The sequence below is a fragment of the Pleurodeles waltl genome, chromosome 3_1, assembly GCF_031143425.1.
Source record: "Pleurodeles waltl isolate 20211129_DDA chromosome 3_1, aPleWal1.hap1.20221129, whole genome shotgun sequence".
In the NCBI taxonomy this organism is placed as follows: domain Eukaryota; kingdom Metazoa; phylum Chordata; class Amphibia; order Caudata; family Salamandridae; genus Pleurodeles; species Pleurodeles waltl.
The window spans coordinates 261,959,162-261,978,589 of NC_090440.1; the positions used below are offsets into that span (position 1 = coordinate 261,959,162).

The 19,428-nt window shown below is 42.9% G+C and overlaps 1 protein-coding gene across 1 annotated transcript in view; it reads right to left on the reverse strand.

Annotated features, from left to right (window-relative positions):
- Positions 1 to 19,428, reverse strand: part of SEC11A (SEC11 homolog A, signal peptidase complex subunit) — a 139,269-nt gene that overhangs the window by 14,127 nt on the left and 105,714 nt on the right. Inside the window, exon 5 of the mRNA XM_069222351.1 lies at positions 7,046 to 7,103. Within this exon, the coding sequence (XP_069078452.1) occupies positions 7,046 to 7,103 (58 nt within the window). The remainder of the gene's footprint in view (positions 1 to 7,045; positions 7,104 to 19,428) is intronic.

Here is a 19,428-nt window from a genome sequence, read left to right on the forward strand (position 1 = left end):
ACACCCTCTGCATGCTTTGCAAGATCTACAGATGGATCCCTACCGAAACCAGAAGGACGGTCACCCACGCCCTCGTCAGCAGCAGACTGGACTACGGCAACGCACTCTACACGGGAACCACGGCAAAGCACCAGAGGAAACTGCAACGTATACAGAACGCCTCCGCACGCCTCATCCTCAACAATCCATGACCACATCTCAGCCCACCACAGATACCTACACTGGCTTCCCGTCAACAAGAGGATCACCTTCAAACTCCTCATCCATGCCCACAAAGCTCTCCACAATGCTGGCCCTGCCTACCTCAACGAGCGACTCACCTTCCACACTCCAACCCGCCAACTCCGCTCCGCCAGCCTTGCCCTCGCCACCCTCCCTCGCATCCATTGTACTACAGCCGGCGGCAGATTTTTCCTTCACCTCGCCGCCAAGACCTGGAACTCCCTCCCCGTCCACCTATGACAGACCCAGGACCTCCTGCCCTTCAGGAAACGCCTCAAGACCTGGTTATTTGAGCAGTAGCAATACTCAACCCTCCCCCCCACCAGCGCCTTGAGACCCCAGCGGGTGAGTAGCGCGCCTTACAAATCATTGATTGATTGATGGACTCCCTATCCAGGAGGGCAGAAGGGAATGTGCTCTGGCAGATAGAGGCTTGGATAACCAAACTCTCAGGGGTAGGGTTTTCAATCTGGAATGCTGGGTCAGTTGGAAGAGGGCGATGGCAGAGGATAATAGTCCTGTTCACAGGAGCCCCTGTGCTGGGTTTGGAGCAAGTATCCAGCAGGACATTGATAAGAGCTTCACTAAACGGCAATAAGGCTTCAGAGGATGAAGTCCCGGGCTGAAGCGCCTCCGTCCGACCTCACGGGGCCTAAAGGCGCTCCAGCGAAGTCAGTCTGCCCAAAAATGAGTCACATGGCCTCAAATCTGTCCAAGTTGGCAGGGGTCACTCTGGCTCCCAGAAATTTGTGGAGGCGCAGAGCCGACCCCGATGCAGGCTCCAGAGATAGAGGCCTAGAGTGACTGCGCTCCTGTTCCCTTGTCTCGCCGGTTGACGGACAGGGTGAAGTTGAAGATCATTTGTTCTTCTTCGACTTCTTGTGCCTCAACTTACCATATCGCCCCCAGGACGTGGAGTGGAACGACATCAACCGATCCCAGGACCTTCCTCTAGGCCAAGATCAGGGCATACAAGGAGCACCAGGCCACCATGAGCTTTAGGGACCGCTCCCTCAAAGCTTCCAGATTCATTGCCCAGCACTCGGAGCACGACTTCGGGTTGTGCTCCAGACACCAAAGGCAGATGAGGTACAGAGATCCATCACGGAAATCGCCTGATGAAAGGACCCGCAGGGCTTGAACCCAGTCTTGCGAGAAGACATCCTTGACGCACCAGGAGTGTAGACACTCAGAAATCTTTGATAAAGGTTGAAAAAGTCCAGTCAAAAAGTGACTGACGGGTAGCTCTTTTTTTGGGATCCGTGCTGGATGGCACAGAAAGAAAAAGACTGGCATCGAGGTTTGGGGTGGTGCCTATATAGGACCCGCAATGTAATTTCTGGTGCAGATGATGACTGACACAGAGCCGATCAGCGCCACCTAGAAGTGCACAGGGGCAGTGCTCAAGAAAAAATCTCCAGATGCAGACCGATGCCTATGGATGTTCTAAGGTAAGGAATCTGCAACTTTGTGATTTTGCATGGTTGTCTTGGGTTCTAACAGTTTGTTTGCAAATACACTGTCAAGTGCACCCTGCTGCATTGCAGTTCTACACTGCACTGACAATTCAACCACTTGAAGGAACACCAATGTGGCTGCTATTCAGCATGGCCAAAAGTTAGTGGCGTGGAGCGGGGGTAGTGTAGATAGGGTGTACTGGGGGTAGAGTGAAATAGGGTAGATTAGGGTTTAGAGTGGAGTGGGGTAGAATGGAGTGGGGTGGATCCTGGCTTTGATGGGCCTGCCCTTGGATCAGGCACAGTTAGGGCGCGTCCTGCACTGCAGGAGTGGTATTGTGCTAATAAGCGCTGGCAGCAATCGGCAGGTGGGACTCAGTGTTGGCACCTCCTGGCATGATGTCTGAGCTCCCCCCTGGTCTGCTGGCATCCACTCAGTCTAACCCAATCAACCCCTCTCCACCCCAATCTACAGCACTACACTCAAATCTACCCACTGATCCTATCCACACCAGTCTAGCCCACTCCAATCCATTCCTTTACACTCCAATCTACCCCTATCCACCCCACTCCAACGTACCTTAATCCAACCCACTCCACTCTACACAAACCCAGTCTAACCATATTTAATCCACTTCACTCGACCCCACTCCACCCCATTCTACCCAAATCCACTGCAAATTCAATCTACCCCATTACAATCTACTATGCTAATCTAACCAACTGCCACACTCCATTGTACCCCAATCCACCCCACTCCACTCAACCCTAATCTACCCTATTTCACTCTACACCCAGTACACCCTATCTACACTACCCCCGCTCCACGCCACTAACTTTTGGCCATGCTGAATAGCAGCCACATTGGTGTTCCTTCAAGTGGTTGAATTGTCAGTGCAGTGTAGAACTGCAATGCAGCAGGGTGCACTTGACAGTGTATTTGCAAACAAACTATTAGAACCCAAGACAACCATGCAAAATCACAAAGAAAACACTTTTATAAACATTATGTATTAAAGCAATAAAAGAAGAAAAACAATGAGACCTGTGCTCCTGACAAACAATATACCGAAATGTTTGTTGAGAGTATGTTAACTTTAATGATATGCTAAAGAGATGCAGTAATTCAATTTTCTGTACAAGAAAAAAAAACAAGTCCAACACGTAACCAGGTGCCATATCTCTCTGATTACCATGTAAATTATGGAGCGAAAACTGCAGCTAGTAATGGAAATATGTGTGTTCAGATTGTTTTTTTTTGTTTTAATGTTTTTTTTTGCGGCATTTTTATACTATCGGTGTTAACACAATTGTGACAGCGAATGAATGGCCAATAAATACAACAAAACAACAAACTGTAAATTGTGAAAAACAGAGTAGTCCGTAGCACTTTGCTTGCAGTCTCTAGCCTGTCAACACAACAGAAAATTCCTGTTTTTTTAACTGGTGCTATCAGAATCATAAATAGCAGGAGGCCACATTCACAAACTGCCTTGTCTCAAGGCATTAACGGAGGAAATAAAATGTTGCCAGTCTATCAACTACCAGCCATTAATTTTTTTTTTTTTTACTGTAAATGCAAAAATAATATTCCCAATCCAATATATAGCAGCATTACATTTACTTCAAAATAAACAAACAATACTAAGCACAACTGACTTTTTAGAAACTTATTATACTCAATTCTTTCCAGTCGATCGAGATAGTTCAGTCAAAAATAGATTATAATCCAGTCGCTCCATAACTCTTATCTATTCTACATCTTACAGTGAGAATTCATCACCCACACCTGAAGAGTTGCTGCAGCACATCAAATAACCAGGTGTAATGTATTTTTTTTGTGTGTGTGTGTGTATATATATATGTGTATGTGGCTGCAGCACATCAAATAACCAGGTGTAATGTATTTTGTGTGGGTGTGTGGGTGTGTGTGTGTGTGTGTGTGTGTGTGTATATATATATTTTTTTTTGTGCTGTGCACTGTCTTACAGATACCAGAGATCACTGTGGTCAAGTAAAAATCTGGATACAGCACTGGAATATCATTATGTCTTTAATTACTGTCCTATTTACATATAGCTGGATCCTAAGTGCTTGGTTGTCTGGCTTTTTCTGAATCTCAAGTAATTTTGTTGTCATCGTGAATGGAGACAGAGCATTCCATTTTGAGATACTGTGGCCCCGGAGAACTCCCCTCCTTGTTTTCAGTCACTTTTCCGATAATGAGTTGTACTTCAATTGAGCGCAGGATTCAGATGCCTGGGCACTACGGAGTGAGTCTGTGTTGATCTATTTCTCCAGAAGGTCTTGTGGACAGCATAGAGGATTCTGAACCTGATCTGTGGCTCCACAGAGAGCCAGTATCTGGTGATTGGTGTGATATGGATATTTACATCTAAGATCTGAAATAGTTAGGTCCCCTGGTTTTCAAGTGCTTGAAGCTGCATCGTCTTTGGAAGCCCCATTCAGATGGTGTTTTAGTAGCCATGGTGTGTCGGGGGGGGCATTGTAGGTGCATTCTCTGGAGGCGTGAGTGTAAGGATATTATTTGCTCCTCATTCATTTGGGGGTCAAATGTAATCTCTGAATTAATGGGATCACACGGGTTCTGTACTTCAAATATGGTGCATGAGGAAAAACCAAGACTGGTGGGTCATTGAAATGGAATTAGGTTGGATCGGTTCCAATCAACATTAGGCAGGGATGTGGAATTCCTATCGCCCGATGCCCGGGACATCTTATTTGGGGTCAAGGGCAACAAGTTTTTATGTTTACTTTGTCCTTGGGACAAGTAGGCCCAACCCTCTGCAGCACAAACCCTTTGGCTGCCTGTTTACAGAGAGAGGAACTCTCTGCAGTTGAGGTAATGTGTTTCCAAAAGATAATGCTGTTCGAACTTGTATTTATGGTTCATTATTTGAAAGCCTTGATTATTAGGGTGAGTGCTGTAAATAAATGTTTTAAGGTCACACTTCACTACTGATGTTGGTTCAGTACAAAAAAAAACAGCTGTGTATACACATGTTTGAAAACTTTAGGCTATGAGGCTAAGTATAATGCTCCCAGAATGCTCTCTGATTAGATGCAAATGAAGTGTCATTTAGTAAAATGTGTTGATGCATGCTAATATTTCCCAAAAATATTGCTAATGGAAAATCAGGGTAACCATTTTCAACACGAATATGGGAAGCATGAAAATAAACAAACACTGACAAAGCCACCTGATCTGACATATTTTTATAAGTCTTTTAGTTTCATCAATGCGTGTCTTGTTTTGACATGGCTTTTGTAACACTTTATTGTTGTGGGAGCTACCAGGCCCTCAACATTGTAACAAACACTGCCAAAAAAAACAAAACAATTTTTTGAACTATAAAAGCACACGTTGCCACCAGTGGCATAACAAAGGCCCCGCAGCCGCCCTCCAGGGGGCCCCTTTAGCACAGCACCTGCCCTGAGTGAGTCTGGAGAGGGGGCTCCTCCATGTTCTTTGGCAAAGGGGCACCCTCCAGTTTCGTTACGTCACTAATTGCCACTGTAGTTCCTGACACTGAACAAAACTACTTTGTGTGCCAATATGCTCCTTGTGGAAGAGCAGAATGCAATCACTCACAGTAAAGCCAGCCAAAAGAGAGAGAAATAGAAGTTTTTATTAAACAAAATGTCTTTGTTAACACCAGACCTAATTAGGGACCAAGACCCACATGTAGGTAGCTTTTTGCATGTCACAAACAGTGACTTTCGCTGTTTGCGAAGTGCAAAAAGCACATTGCGATGCACAAACCCAGTTTTGCGATTCAGTAACCTGGTTACCAAATCGCAAAACGGGTTTGCGAGTCGCAATTAGGAAGGGGTGTTCCCTTCCTAATTGCGACTCGCAGTGCAATGTAGGATTGTTTTGTGACCGCGAACGCGGGCGCAAACCAATCGCAGTTTGCACCCATTTCAAATGGGTGCTAACACTTTCCCAAAAGGAAAGTCCCCATTGTGAATGTCACTGTAAACATTTTTTCAGAGCAGGCAGTGGTCCTGCGCACCACTGCCTGCTCTGAAAAAATGAAACAAAAACGTTTCATTTTTCGTTTTTGTAATGCATCTCGTTTTCCTTTAAGGAAGCAGTCACAGACATGGTGGTCTGCTGTCTCCAGCAGGTCACCATCCCTGTGAGGGCTGCTATTCGCAAGGGGGTCGCAAATTGCGACCCACCTCATGATTATTCACTAGGTGGGCATTTGCGAAGCCCTTGCGAATCACAGATGGTGTCAGGGACACCATCCTACATTCGGATTTGCGACTCGCAATTTGCGGGTCGCAAATCTGAACCTACCTACCTACATGTGGCCCCAAATTCTTAAAGAAAGTCACAAAAGTGCACCCATGGTATATGTCGTACCCCTATAAAATATTTGTGAACTGTATTTTAGCATGGGTAAATACGCATGTGTAGATTTGCTCATGTGAAAATCTATTGAGCATCTGCAAATTCATTTTCCCTCCGGCCACTTTCTTCCCAACCCTGGAAGAAGTTCTAATTCTGCCACTGTCAGGAGTAAATGTCCAACCTTTCTTATTATGGGAAAATATTAGAGAGAAGCTGGTGAAAATCTTTAAAACATGCAGGTAAGTAGGTTTGCAGACTCAAAGGCATTCCAGCCCTGGAACTATTGCTTACTGCTTCCTCCAGCCCCAGTATGCAGATCTGCAGAAAGGTGGCAAAATAAGGAAATTGCTACAGTAGGGATTGAAACTGCAAGTATTCAAGCCCTATTATGGTAGTAGCCCTGGCATAATCAGAGAGGCTATTATCAGAGCTCTTACATAATGAGATTGCTGCCATAATTTGTCGCCACACTACATGGCACCAAAGGGACAAGTAGATCTGTTTACAGGACAAGTAGATTTGAGAAGCAACCTGTCCCCTGGACAAGTCGATATTTTAATAAATTCCACACCCCTGATTAGGGCTTTACGTTTTGCTCCATTAAAACTGAGGAAGCTCTTTCATCCAGTAGAAATCATGGACCAGACAGGTAATGATATCGTACTCGTTCACTAGTTTATTTTCTAGCAGGAATTGACGGAGTGTCAGCACCAAACATCTGGAGCTTCACCTGAAAACAACAAAGTTTGCAAGAGGGCGCACTATACATTGCAAAAAAGATACAATAAGGATGGCTGCTGCAGAACTCTGCATGTCACAGTACATGATGAAAATTAGTTGATCCAATATTAAGTTGACGGAGTTTTGAAATTTTAATTCATTTCTCAAAACAGATTCTTCTGATTAATTTGAAATTACATACCATTCTTAAATTAAAAGGTAATACATTTACCCTACAGCTGCCCAACAAATGCAGGCCACATACCTTAAATTTGGGGTAATCATTCATCAGGATTGTCACAATTCCAATGTACGGTACAAACCTAGCAAATAAGAAAAAATGTCTCCATTAATACACAGTAATGTAGTCAGTTACTGTATCTAATTGACCGAAAATAGCAAACCTGATATAATTTAAGGGGAACATATACTTCATGCTTAAATAAAGTTTGCTTTAAATTCTGCTAGATTGATCACTTAAAAATTAATTCCACCTAATATATTCGAAAATTTAACACTGCCATTCATTTCATGAACTACGTTTACTCTCAAAACATTATCTCACTGACTTCACAAAGGATCAACACCTCAAACTCTCCAACCTGGTACTACTTTGAAGGGCAATTTATCAATGTTGCCTCATTTGGGCAATAGCACAAAAATGTGTTCTTCCATCTACACAACCTCAAGAGGAATCCTGCCCCAATTGCTTTTGCCATAAGGCGGTTTTTAACATGTGGTAAGTGGAACCTTTGGGGTCCGTGAGGCCTAATCAGGGGGTCTGCGACTGATTTACTAAATGAAATATTAAAATGAATAAAGTGTACAAATAAAGATGCAAATTGAAAATGTGAACACGTTTTTCTATATTTGATTGTTAAACAAAATATTTCAATATTTGAGCATTTTGTTTGGTGTATACTTGTTGCTATATTTGTGTGTACTGTTTTGATGTCCAAATGATAAAAACTCCTGATCCCTGGAATCCCCTGCTTCCAGTAATAACTAGTGGGAGTCCACACAAGTCAAATGTTCAAGAACTGCTGCTCTATGAGAGTGACCTGTGTTTAACATGCGAATCCAAAGAGCAGATTACATAACAGAAAAAACAAGTTACTTATCTGTACACTGTAGTTCTCCAGTATTGACATCTTTCATAGATTCACATGCTTGAATCTTCACAGTTGTTGAGGTGGGCGTCCCATGGTCATTATAATTAATGATAGAAAATGTTCCATTTAGATAAACTATAATTGTGTTTACCAATAGGACTGAGTAGCAATCCACAGTATTTTGTACACAACCAAAGTTCAGCCAATCAGAGTAGAGCTTACACTCTTTTCCTCCTGTCCAGTGGCTTCACATCGCAGATTTGGAAGCACGAGTTCATAAAATTGACCATGGGATGAGAGGAAAAAAAAAAAAAACCAATGAGGTTGAGTGGCTGACAGGGGCAGTGGATGGGTCACATGTAAATATATGAAAGATATCAGTACGGGAGAGCCATAGTGTACAGGTAAGAAACTTGTTTTTTTCTACAGTATTGAATCTTTCATAGATTCAAATGCTTGAATACGAATAGATACCAGTAAATCATTAAAAAAAAAATAGTGAAATATCAAAGTGCTATGTGAAGGTAGGTAAGCCATACAACGTCATGCATTTACAATGCAAAGTATCAAATGATAAACTTCATAAATACATACAAACAAGCCCAGCTTACTGAAACCTGTTTCGAAGCACTACTTGACCCACCGCTGCATCTCTACTTCTGGCAGCATCCAGACAAAAATGTCTGGTAAATGTATGCTTGTTAGATCATGTGGCTGCTCTGCATTTGTGCGGCAAAGGTACTCCTGCAAATGAAGCAGCTGAGGTTCCCACACTGCTGGTAGAGTCAAAGAGTACCTTGAATGTAAGTGGTCTTCCCACTGTTTCGTGACAAAGGGCGATAGTCGCCAATACCCATGTTGCTATAGCTGCTCTTGACACTGGTTTACCTCACTAGGAGGCACAAATGCGACCAGGAGCTGATCAGACATTCTGAAAAACTTAGTTCACTTCGAATAAAAATCAAGACATCTCTTAACATCAAGGGTGTGAAGAGATATTTCTGCCTACCTCGATGGATTCTGAAAAATAACTAAGACAACTGGTTTGTTGAGGTGAAAATCCGCAGACATCTTGGGTACGAATCGAGGATTAGTACGCAGGATGACTCTTTTAAAAAAATAAAAAAAAATATGCAGATATGGCTCCTGCACTGTAAATGCTTGTACGCTGCTAGCATGTCTGGTAAGTGCTAGTAGAAGTGCTGTTTTCCATGTCATATGTTTGATGTCAGCCTCATGGACAGGCTCAAAGGGTCTTACCATTAACCGTGTCAAGACTGTATTTAACTGCCAAGTAACAGTGGTTTTCTTATTGGCGAAAAAGCTCTACATAGCCCCTTTAAGAATTCCTTTATTAACCTGTTCAACCACAGGGACTTCTTTTAGCAAGAACATCCCTATTTGGAAAATGACGCTAGATGTACTTGAATGGAGCTGTGACATAGACCAGACCCAGCTAATAATAGAAGGTTAAGACCTGTGAGGGCTCTGAGGAGAAAGGGTGACAGTCATTAGCTGTGCACCAATTACAAATTCACAGCCATTTAGCTTTGTATGACCTGTTTGCGTTTTCCTTTCTAGATTTTCTTAAACTGTCTCTGCATTGCTGGGAAATATTTAGCTGATGGAATTTGTGATATTCAGGATCCAAGCGGATAAGCTGAGAGATTCCAGGTTCGGACTTGTCACTTGCCCACCATTTCTGCAGAGCAATCCTGGAACTGCTCCAAGTTGAGTTTGTTGCTGTTTTGACATTAGGAGAAGCTTGGTGTACCAGAATTGCCTCAACCATGCTGGGGTTACAATGATGATCCTGCACAGCGGTTTCATCTTGGTCACTATCTGTGGGATTAAAGGTATTGGTGGGAAAGCATACGTGAATATGACTGCCCAAGACATCTGCAAATAGAGCTAGAGAAGGAATTCCCCATTTGTGGAATATTTTTCTGAGTCGATTGTCTGACAACTCCCAATCTTGACATTCCTTCAGGGACCTGCTTAACTCATCTGCCCACTGTTTTTCAGTGCAGTGAACACGTTTCGCCTTCAAAGAAATTCTTTGTTTCAGGCACCAGTTCCAAATATCCTGTGCTTTCTTAGATTGAGTGTGATCTTGTTATATCCTGTTTAAGTAAAACATTGTGGTTTTGTTGTCTGTGCAAATCAAGATTTGTGACCATTGGAGTTGCAGTTAGAAGGCTTTGAGTCCCAACTCTACTGCCTTTAGTTCCGGAAGATTGATACATATTTCTTCATTCTTTGTTTGACAATTTCCCGCTTACTTCCAGAGCTTGGATACGTGCTCCCCATCCTACCATTGAGGCATCCATTGTCATAATGAGACGTGGAGTCCTGATTAAGAATGTTGACCCCACTGTAATGTTTTCTTTTTTCTTCCACCATTGCATCGTGCATACCATTTCTAGTATTATAAGGACAATGTCGTCGAACAAGCCTGTGTCCTGCATCCATTGCTTGTACAGTTGTTCTTGCAGCGGTCTCATGTATAATCGGCATTTCAGGATGAGAGGGTTGCATGACTTATTTTCAGGAACAATTTGAATTGTCTTACTGAAGTGGACATTTTTCTTGAAAGGGAAGACCCCAGTGTCAATCTTTCTAACCATCTCTTCTGTTCAATATACCTTGCTAATGTTTGTGTCCATGACTTCTCTCAGAAAATTGAGTGTCGTGCTTGGAGTTATACAGGATTTCTCCATGTTTATATGAAGGTCCACGTTCTCGAAGAGCTGCAGGCATGCCCGTGTAAAGTCCATTGCAGCCTTGCAAGAGTTTGCTTTTATTAGCCAATCGTCCAAGTACAGAAATACCTGGTGTCCTTCTCAGGGCAGTTTTTAGTCCTAATGGTAAAACTCTGAATTGGTAGTGACTTTCGGCCACCTTGAATCAGATATATTTTCTGTGCCTCACTTGTATGGGGATGTGAAAATATGCATCTAGAAGTTCCAACAATGTCATATGATCTTCCTTGTTTAGTAATTCAATCATTTCCTGCAGTGTAATCATTCAGAATTAATGTTTTTTTCAGATATTTGTTGAGCTGTCTAAGATCCAACAGCTGTCTCCATTCTCCACTCTTCTTCTTCAGAAGAAAAAAGTTGGAGTTGAAACTTGCATGTCTGCAGTTTTGTGGGACTTCAATAGCTCCCTTGGAAATCAGAGTTGAATTCCTCTCTCAACAGCCGAAGTTGCTGGTGAGACCGCCTGACAGTAAGGAGGTTTTGGGATAAACTCTGGGGTGTCACCATACTTTATGATGCCCATGGCAAACCAAAATGAAGAGATGGATGTCCAATTTTCGTAACAGCTTTAGAGTGCCTCTGAAACGCAAAGGAGAGGAAGGCACTGAGGTGACCAGTGTCATTTTCTTGTCATTGATTCTTGACCCTTTGCTGCTGCAGCTCGTCTTCTACCTGCCTGTCTGGAGAAAGTGGAGGTCTGAGAAGGTCTATACTGTTGGGAGAACTGCTACCATAACCCTGCGCCAGTGATGGTATGGCTGGTACCGATAAGGTTGATAACCTTGATGAAATGTGTGTTGCCCTCTGCCACCTCAGGAAGATGAAAATCTCCTCTGTTGTAGGAAACCTAAGAATCAAGCAGTCTCCGTGATGGCCGTGGTGAATTGCAGGGCATCTTCAATGTGTTTTCTAAACAAGGCTCCACCGTTAGGCATATCTAAAATATATGATTGCACTTCCAGTTGAAAATAAGATGCATTGAGCCAAACCTGCTTACTCAAGACTGCTGATCCAGCCATCTATCATCTGAGGATGTGTGCTCCCCTTTTCTTATCTTCCAGCAGGGATTCTAGAACGTGAGCAAGGTCCAACAACATTCAACGGTCGTACCTGCCAAGTATAGCTTGGGCACTGGACTCTCTCTATGGTGATTAATGCCACGGCAGAGAAACACTTTCCTGTATTATTTAATCTCCTACCCTCCTTGTCTGGGGGAGCTGAACAGGGTGTAGTCAGATTCTTGGAGCTTCTTTGTGCCGCCTGCATCACCACCGAGTCAGGGTTTTGATGAGCTATCAAGCAGGCTGGTGAGTTCTCCAGAGCCTTGTACTTTTTATCTAGCCATGTTATCACTGCGACCACTGTGGCTGGGTTCTTGACCTTGAGGCCCTCGTTCTCAATGTAACCAAAAATTGGTATGGATCTTATTGATTCTGTGTTTGTTTGTTTTTTAAGTCATACAAGAAGCACTCTGTTTGTTGTACCTAGATCAGTAAGTAAGAACACTTCGCTGCTCTTTCAAGAAACGGATGGGACCCTCCAATGTCATCAGGCAGTGAGCTAGCATGTAGAGGTGTTGGTGGTGCCAATACAGGGTCACAGTAGTCCCATTCACAATCCTCAGTAGTTGTCTGGTGCTGCAGTATTTCGCCCTCTTCAAGTTCATTGTCATTGTTCCCTTGAGCCACATAGTAGTCATGCATGGCAATGGATTTTAACTTGTCTTGGCCGGGGATCTCTATTGGATCAAACAACTCTGAGGGGAGAGCATGCAAAGGTTCTACTTGTGGCACCTCAGCCTGCCCTGTTTTTGAAGGTGTTGCTCCCTCAGTGGAAACCCTTTTATGATGGTCCTGCAACATCATGCAAAGATCTGTCAACAAAGCTACAGCGACTTGCCTGATTTCTCTGAAGCAGGTTTCCTGATGTCACTGGAGGCTAATGCCTTGCTAAAAGACACTGATGGCTCAAACTGATACTTTGTATCCTTTTTCTGGGCGAGCGCAAAGCGTGCCATCCCATTCTGTAATCTCTCTTGGGGCTTCCAACCACGCCCATGTCACGTCAGTCTCTTTCATTGGTTTGTGGGCTTGCCTTTTAAAAGCCGCTTGCTTTCATCTGTGAAAGGCATGCATACGTCATGCCTTTTCCGGTGTTTAGCCCACCTACACAGCACTGGTAAACTACTAAAAACATAGGAGGCTCTATGTTTTCAGCTTGGTGTCCGGACTACTTTATCTGTTTATTTTCCACGCAGCGCGATCATGCTGCATTTTATATAGTGCGATTGCGCTGCGTTTTTTTTTTTCCTTTACAACGCTAATAGCTCTAACTCGAGCAAATGCAAGATCCGTTGCATTGAAAATGCTTGTTTCTCTTGGGATCTTGGAGAAGTCATCTTTTCCAGTGTTGGCTTTTATTTGTCCACCTTATTCTGGGTCTTTTTAGGTGGTTCAGTTAGGTCTTTTTTAGATCTCTCTCTCTCTTTAGAGACTCTTATCTTAGTGCAGGGCCCTTCATCTCCAGGGTCAGGAGATTCAGAAACCTCTTTATTCTGAAGCCATAATAAAATAAAAAAGTCTTGCCTCTCGCTCCTTGAGAGCCCTGGCTGAAAATGTTCTTCAATATTGGCAGTCCTTGTGTTTGTGGTGTGGATGCAGGCAGTACAGGCACTCCTGATGAGGATCTTCAGAGAAGAGCCTAATCTTCTTATAGGTTTTACATGGGCGAAACAAACCCCTTTTTGAACCCTCTGACATTCTGATAGAATCTGTCAGATAAGCAAGTAAAGGTCAGATAAATATATAAAGTTCACCTGGAGGTCACCAGTTGACAAAGTCAGGTTCTGATGAGGAAACAACTGAGCAGAACTCAAGGAGATTCCTTATCCATATTGTGCGGAAAGAAATCAGAGGTGTGAAGTCACTGGACAGAAGGAAAAGGATGCAAGCTCTGCTTGGCTGAACTTTGGTTAAGTACAAAACAATGTGGATTGCTACTCAATCCTATTGGGAAATGCAATTATAGTCTATCTAAATGCAAAATGTTCTACTACTAGTTATAATTACCATGGGACTACCACATTGACGACGGGGAAGATTCAATACTGGAAAATGTACAGAAGCACTTTTTTGATAAAGATTACTCCCACCTTGCTAGTGTAAAATTACATGGCCCACCATGCTCTTACTAACATAACTCTTGACTAGGCTCCAATCACACAAAGGATTGAATTCAAAATTGCACGTCTTGTGCATCAAGCCAAACCATAGTATTTCTAAGGATTATTTATGAAGACATACCAATTCATGATTTAGAAAGCAGTGCACATTCATTACAGCACAGGATGTGCATGGTGGTATGTAATAAGATCTAATTAAATGATGGAGAAAATTTCACAAACGTCAGGTCTATATTACATATATATATACACACCATAGTTTCTTAAACCAGGTGATTTTAAGCACTCATGCAAATTCAAGTGTCAGTCATTTAAAATACATCTAACAGGTAAAGAGGTTAGACAAAATTAATACTAAATTTATGATAAATTAAATAACTCAAGATGATTCAATATTTGGATCCCTGAAACCCTATTTTCTTTTTTTTTTTTTTTTTTTTTGTTTACAGCTCAGGGCATACAGTTTATCCTTAAAGGTGAAATATTGACAGACTAACTAGTCACAGTTGACACTAAGTGCCCGAGTGTCTACAGTCACTATGCGTTGAAAGAATTGCATTACCTGCTAATTATTGTTAATTCTATCAACTGACATTACATTTCGGTGTCCATTACGCATCAATGACCTCTTCATAAGCTATAAACAAAAGGATGTTTTTTTGTACAATAGAAATACAAGACCACAAGGTACTTAGTTGAAATCACAAACATTCCTTTAGGGTATCAAATATCCCCATAAATGCTGTTATCCAATATACAAATAAATACTGTTCCCAAATAAGCAACAGAATGTTCTGTGAACACAGCAGAACATTATTTGCAAAAATGTTCAACATTGCCTGGCCTTTTTGGTAATGTTACACTAAATAGATAGACAAAGAATGCTTAAATGAAATAAAGAAAGAAGAAAATATAAACACGAAAATCAGCAGTATATATTATGTTGAAAGAAGTACACAGTATAAGTGTACATTTATCATAATGCTCCAATATCTTTCCAAATTGCTCAGAAATAACATCCTTTATCTGAAAGCTCATGACAAATTTTCCATGGCAGCCAAATAGGACATCAAACAGCTAATTCTGAAGGTCAATTTTAGAGTTGCATTTCGACGAACTTAAGAAATGGCAGACCTAAACAGATGACCACAAAGGTTAGTGGGCACACTTAAAACTGAGGGAGTTAGGGGGCATCTTTTTAGGATTCAATGATTTTACATTAAGTGACAGATGCCCACCAAACACAATAGCAATCCTTGGCCTATCCTAACGGACCCTTAACAGCCTCAGAAACCTTTAAACAAGTCAACCACTCAAAAAGGGGGACAAGTATAGGCGTAATACCTTTTCTGCACTGAGTGACGAGGCAAGCAGGGTTTTAACTGAAATGTCACAATGCCCATCATAAAAAATCTATGGCGTGTGCAGAAGGTACTTCTTGAGCGCGGCATCCTTTCTGATCATGTTAACAGATCAATACCTGGCATTGTCATCAAGGGATGCAACAAACAGAACATAAATGTGAGAAAATTGAAAAATAATTCAATTTATATAATATAATATAATAATAATAATAATACTTCCCATTGGGGAGCTGTTGCCTCCATATCCACACAAGTCAGTTGTTAAATGCTTAGTTACTGTTCTAATCCTGAGTAGTAGTACATTTCACAGTATTCCTCTTGAGATACTAAAAGCATTACAAATCTCCCAACAGCATACTTATTGAGCAATTTTGGGTAGATTTTTGAGGACAAATAATCTAAGTGGGGGTCTTCCAATGCTACATTTCAACCTGTTTTGTCAGGGTATAGAATAAAGCTTACAGGTCTATGATTCTCCAATAAAGATATCTTATTAAATGTCTTAGTAGCACAAATTGAAGAAGGGCCAAACACACAAACTAATAATATTATTAAAGATACAAACAATAGCTACCCCAACCCAATCCTACTGGAAAACATAGGTACCATGCATTATTTGACATCTTAGTGATGCATAAATAAATGTCACCAAGCTACAGCAAGCATGATGCACAGAAATTAAAAGCACCCCACATAATCTATACGAGATGGAACACAAAACAAAACTAATAGTCCTTGGGTGAAATAAAGTCCAAAACTGTGCCAGACAAATATTTAAACACAAGAACCTACACTGATGAAACCATTGTCTGATTCTTTCTAAATTAGACAAAAAAAATCTTAACTATTGCCTTGGCGCTAGCTCAATCATTCAAATGCTGTGTAATAATATGAAAATATAGATTGTTATCTCATGTGACACCAGTGCTGGAATCATTTTTGTAACAAATATTGCAATTAAATTTTGACACATCCTAAGTTTAAATGTTTAGAGATCCAGTTAATGGCAGATATTAAAGATATATGGTACTGTGTTCTAGACAACATAACCAATAATATGCCTGCACTGCCTAATCCATTAATACTTCCTCATAAAATAAGATTTCAAAACTGTACATACACTATGTATAAATGCTGCAAGAAACTTTGAATAATATTCAACACCAAAGAAGGGCATGGAAACTAACATTAAGACACAACTTCTTAATTACATAAAGGATGATGGCCATGGACTAAACTTGGGAATGTGAAGGTAAAGCGATCTGCTATTTCATTATGTCACAAGACAGTGGCCATCTCGATCTGCTAACACCAACAATAAGTGATGGCTGTTTTTTGTGTGGGGAAAATATAACCAATTAAAAAAAAAAGAAAAAATTAATCGCTTAAAATGGGACTAAACAATGCTGCTTAAATCGAGAAGAAACACATCCCTATCAGGCATTTTTTCCCCACTAAAGCGCAGCCTCTGCTACGGTCTAGTAATGAGTGATTAATGCTGCTCTTACAAGATGGTGTGAGAAAGTAGCCTCTATCTAGCATGGTTACCCCCACTTTTGGCCTGTTTGTGAGTGTGTTTCAGAGTGTTTTTACTGTGTCACTGGGATCCTGATAGCCAGGACCCCAGTGTTCATAGATAAAAACCTATATGTCAGTATGTTTTGCCTGTCTCACTGGGATCCTGCTAGCCAGGACCCCCTTGCTCACAGTTTGTGGCCTAATGTGTATGCCTGTGTAGTGCCTAACTGTGTCACTGAGGCTCTGCTAATCAGAACCGCAGTGCTTGTGCTCTCTCTGCTTTTAAATTTGTCACTGTAGCCCAGTGACTTCATTTACCAATTTCAATTGTCACACTGGACCCCCTTATAAGTCCCTAGTATATTGTACCTAGGTACCCAGGGCATACGGGTTCCAGGAGATCCATATGGGCTGCAGCAATTCTTTTGCCACCCATAGGGAGCTCAGACAAACCCTTACACAGGACTGCCATTGCACATGCGTGAAATAGTGCACATACTGTTTCACAGCCATTTTCACTGCACTTAAGTAACTTATAAGTCACCTATATGTCTAACCTTCACTTGCTGAAGGTTAGGTGCAAAGTTACTAAGTGTGAGGGCACCCTTACACTAGCAAAGGTGCCCCACATAGTTCAGGGCCATTTCCCCGGACTTTATGAGTGCGGGGACGCCATTACACGCACGCACTACATATAGGTCCATACCTATATGTAGCTTCACAACGGTAACTCAGAATATGGCCATGTAACATGTCTAAGATCATGGAATTGTCCCCCCCATTCCAAATCTGGTATTGGGGAGCCAATTCCATGCATCCTGGGGGCTCCACCATGGACCCCCAGTACTGCCAAACCAGCTCTCTGAGGCTTGCACTGCAGCTATAGCTGCTGCCACCTCACAGACCGGGTTCTGCCTTCCTGGGGTCTGGGCAGCCCAGTCTCACGAAGGCAGAACAAAGCATTTCCTCTGTGAGCAGGGTGTTACACCCTCTGCCTTTGGAAATAGGTGGTACAGGCTGGTGAGGGGTAGCCTCCCCCAGCCTCTGGAAATGCTTTGAAGGGCACGGATGGTGCCCTCCTTGCATAAACCAGTCTACACTGGTTCAGGGACCCATTCTCCCCTGTTCTGGTGGGAAACTGGACAAAGGAAAGGGGAGTGGCCACTCCCCTGTCCATCACCACCCCAGGGGTGGTGCCCAGAGCTCCTCCAGTGTGTCCGAGACTTCGGCCATCTTGCTCTGCAAGGTGTTGGGCCACTCTGGAGGGCTCAGAGTGGCCAGTGCCAACAGGTGACGCCAGAGTCCATACCTGATAAGGTAGCCAATTCCCTTTTCAGGGCTATTTAGGGTCTCTCCTGTGGGTTCTCTTCAGATTCTGCTTGCAAGCTTCCTTCAGGAATCCTCTGCAACAACTTCAGACTCTTCTGACCTCGGATCAACCACAGCCTGCTCAAAGAAACGCTGTAACTGCAACAAAGTGTCTACAAGAGACACACTTCTTCAGCAACCTCATCTCCAAGGCAGCAATTGCAACAGTTTCCACGGTGTGCATGCTCTGGGGACTACCTGTCTTAAACCTGCACCAGAAGGACCGAAGAAATCTCCAGTGGAGTGAGGGAGTCACTCCCCTGCTCCAAGCAGGCACCTTCCAAGGTGAAGACCGGTACCCTGGGACTCCTCTCACGGCGACAAGCGTGCTCCTAAGGACACAGAGGGTGGACATCATCGACAGACTGTACTGAGGTCCTGCTGACACAATTTGTAGGAGGTAAGACCTTGTCTTCCCCGCGAACAACAGAACCCCTGTGTTTTGTGTCGTCTTCACCTCCTGAGGCCTCTGCGCACTATTTGCGAAATTCCTTCATGCACAGCCTGGCCCAGGTCCCCAGCACTCCACCCTGCGACGTTCAATTCGCTGAGTTTTTATCCGGCGGCATGGGACTTTCTTTTGTTGTGCTGCATCTCCTTTGAACCCAGATCCTGCAGCTTCTGGGGGTGCTGGCTAGCATCCTGAGGGCTCTCTAAAGTGCTGAGAGCCCGCTCTTCCTCCTCACACAGAGTTGAGGCCCCCAGGTCCCTCCTAGGTCGATCCAGCGCAATTTTGATGAAAAACGCACTTTTGCCGTAGCCAAGGCTTGTTGGCATCTTCCAACACGAAATCTCATCTGCAACGATCTTCACACCGTGGGACATCTTTTGTATCACGCAGGAACCCACTGGCATCTTCCTAGGGTGCATTTCTGTAGTCTTCAACTAACCGGGGACTCTTCTTTTGTACCCTCTTCTGAGTTAGCAGGGGCTCCTGTCCTTCCTGGAACTTCTTTCGAATTCTGGACTTGGCCCCCTTCCAGGTCCAATAATCCAGCAGTTGTTCTTTGGAGACTTGGTTGGCTGCTGCAAAATCCCCAAAACGAGGTGTAGTGTATCCTAAGGAAACTTGCAGTACTTTACTCCTGCTTTTCTGGGCTCTGGGGTGGGGTGATTTAAATACCTTTACTGTATTCTTAATCTCCCAGCGATTCTGCACACACTACACTTGTCTAGGAGGGAATTCGTGATTCACATTCCACTTTTTTAGTATATGGTTTGTGTTGCCCCTAGACCTATTTTCTCCCATTGCATTCTATAGGATTTCCTACTGGTTGCATTGTTCTATGACTATTTACTTGTCTAATTTTGGTGTCTAGTGTATATATTGTGTATAATACTTA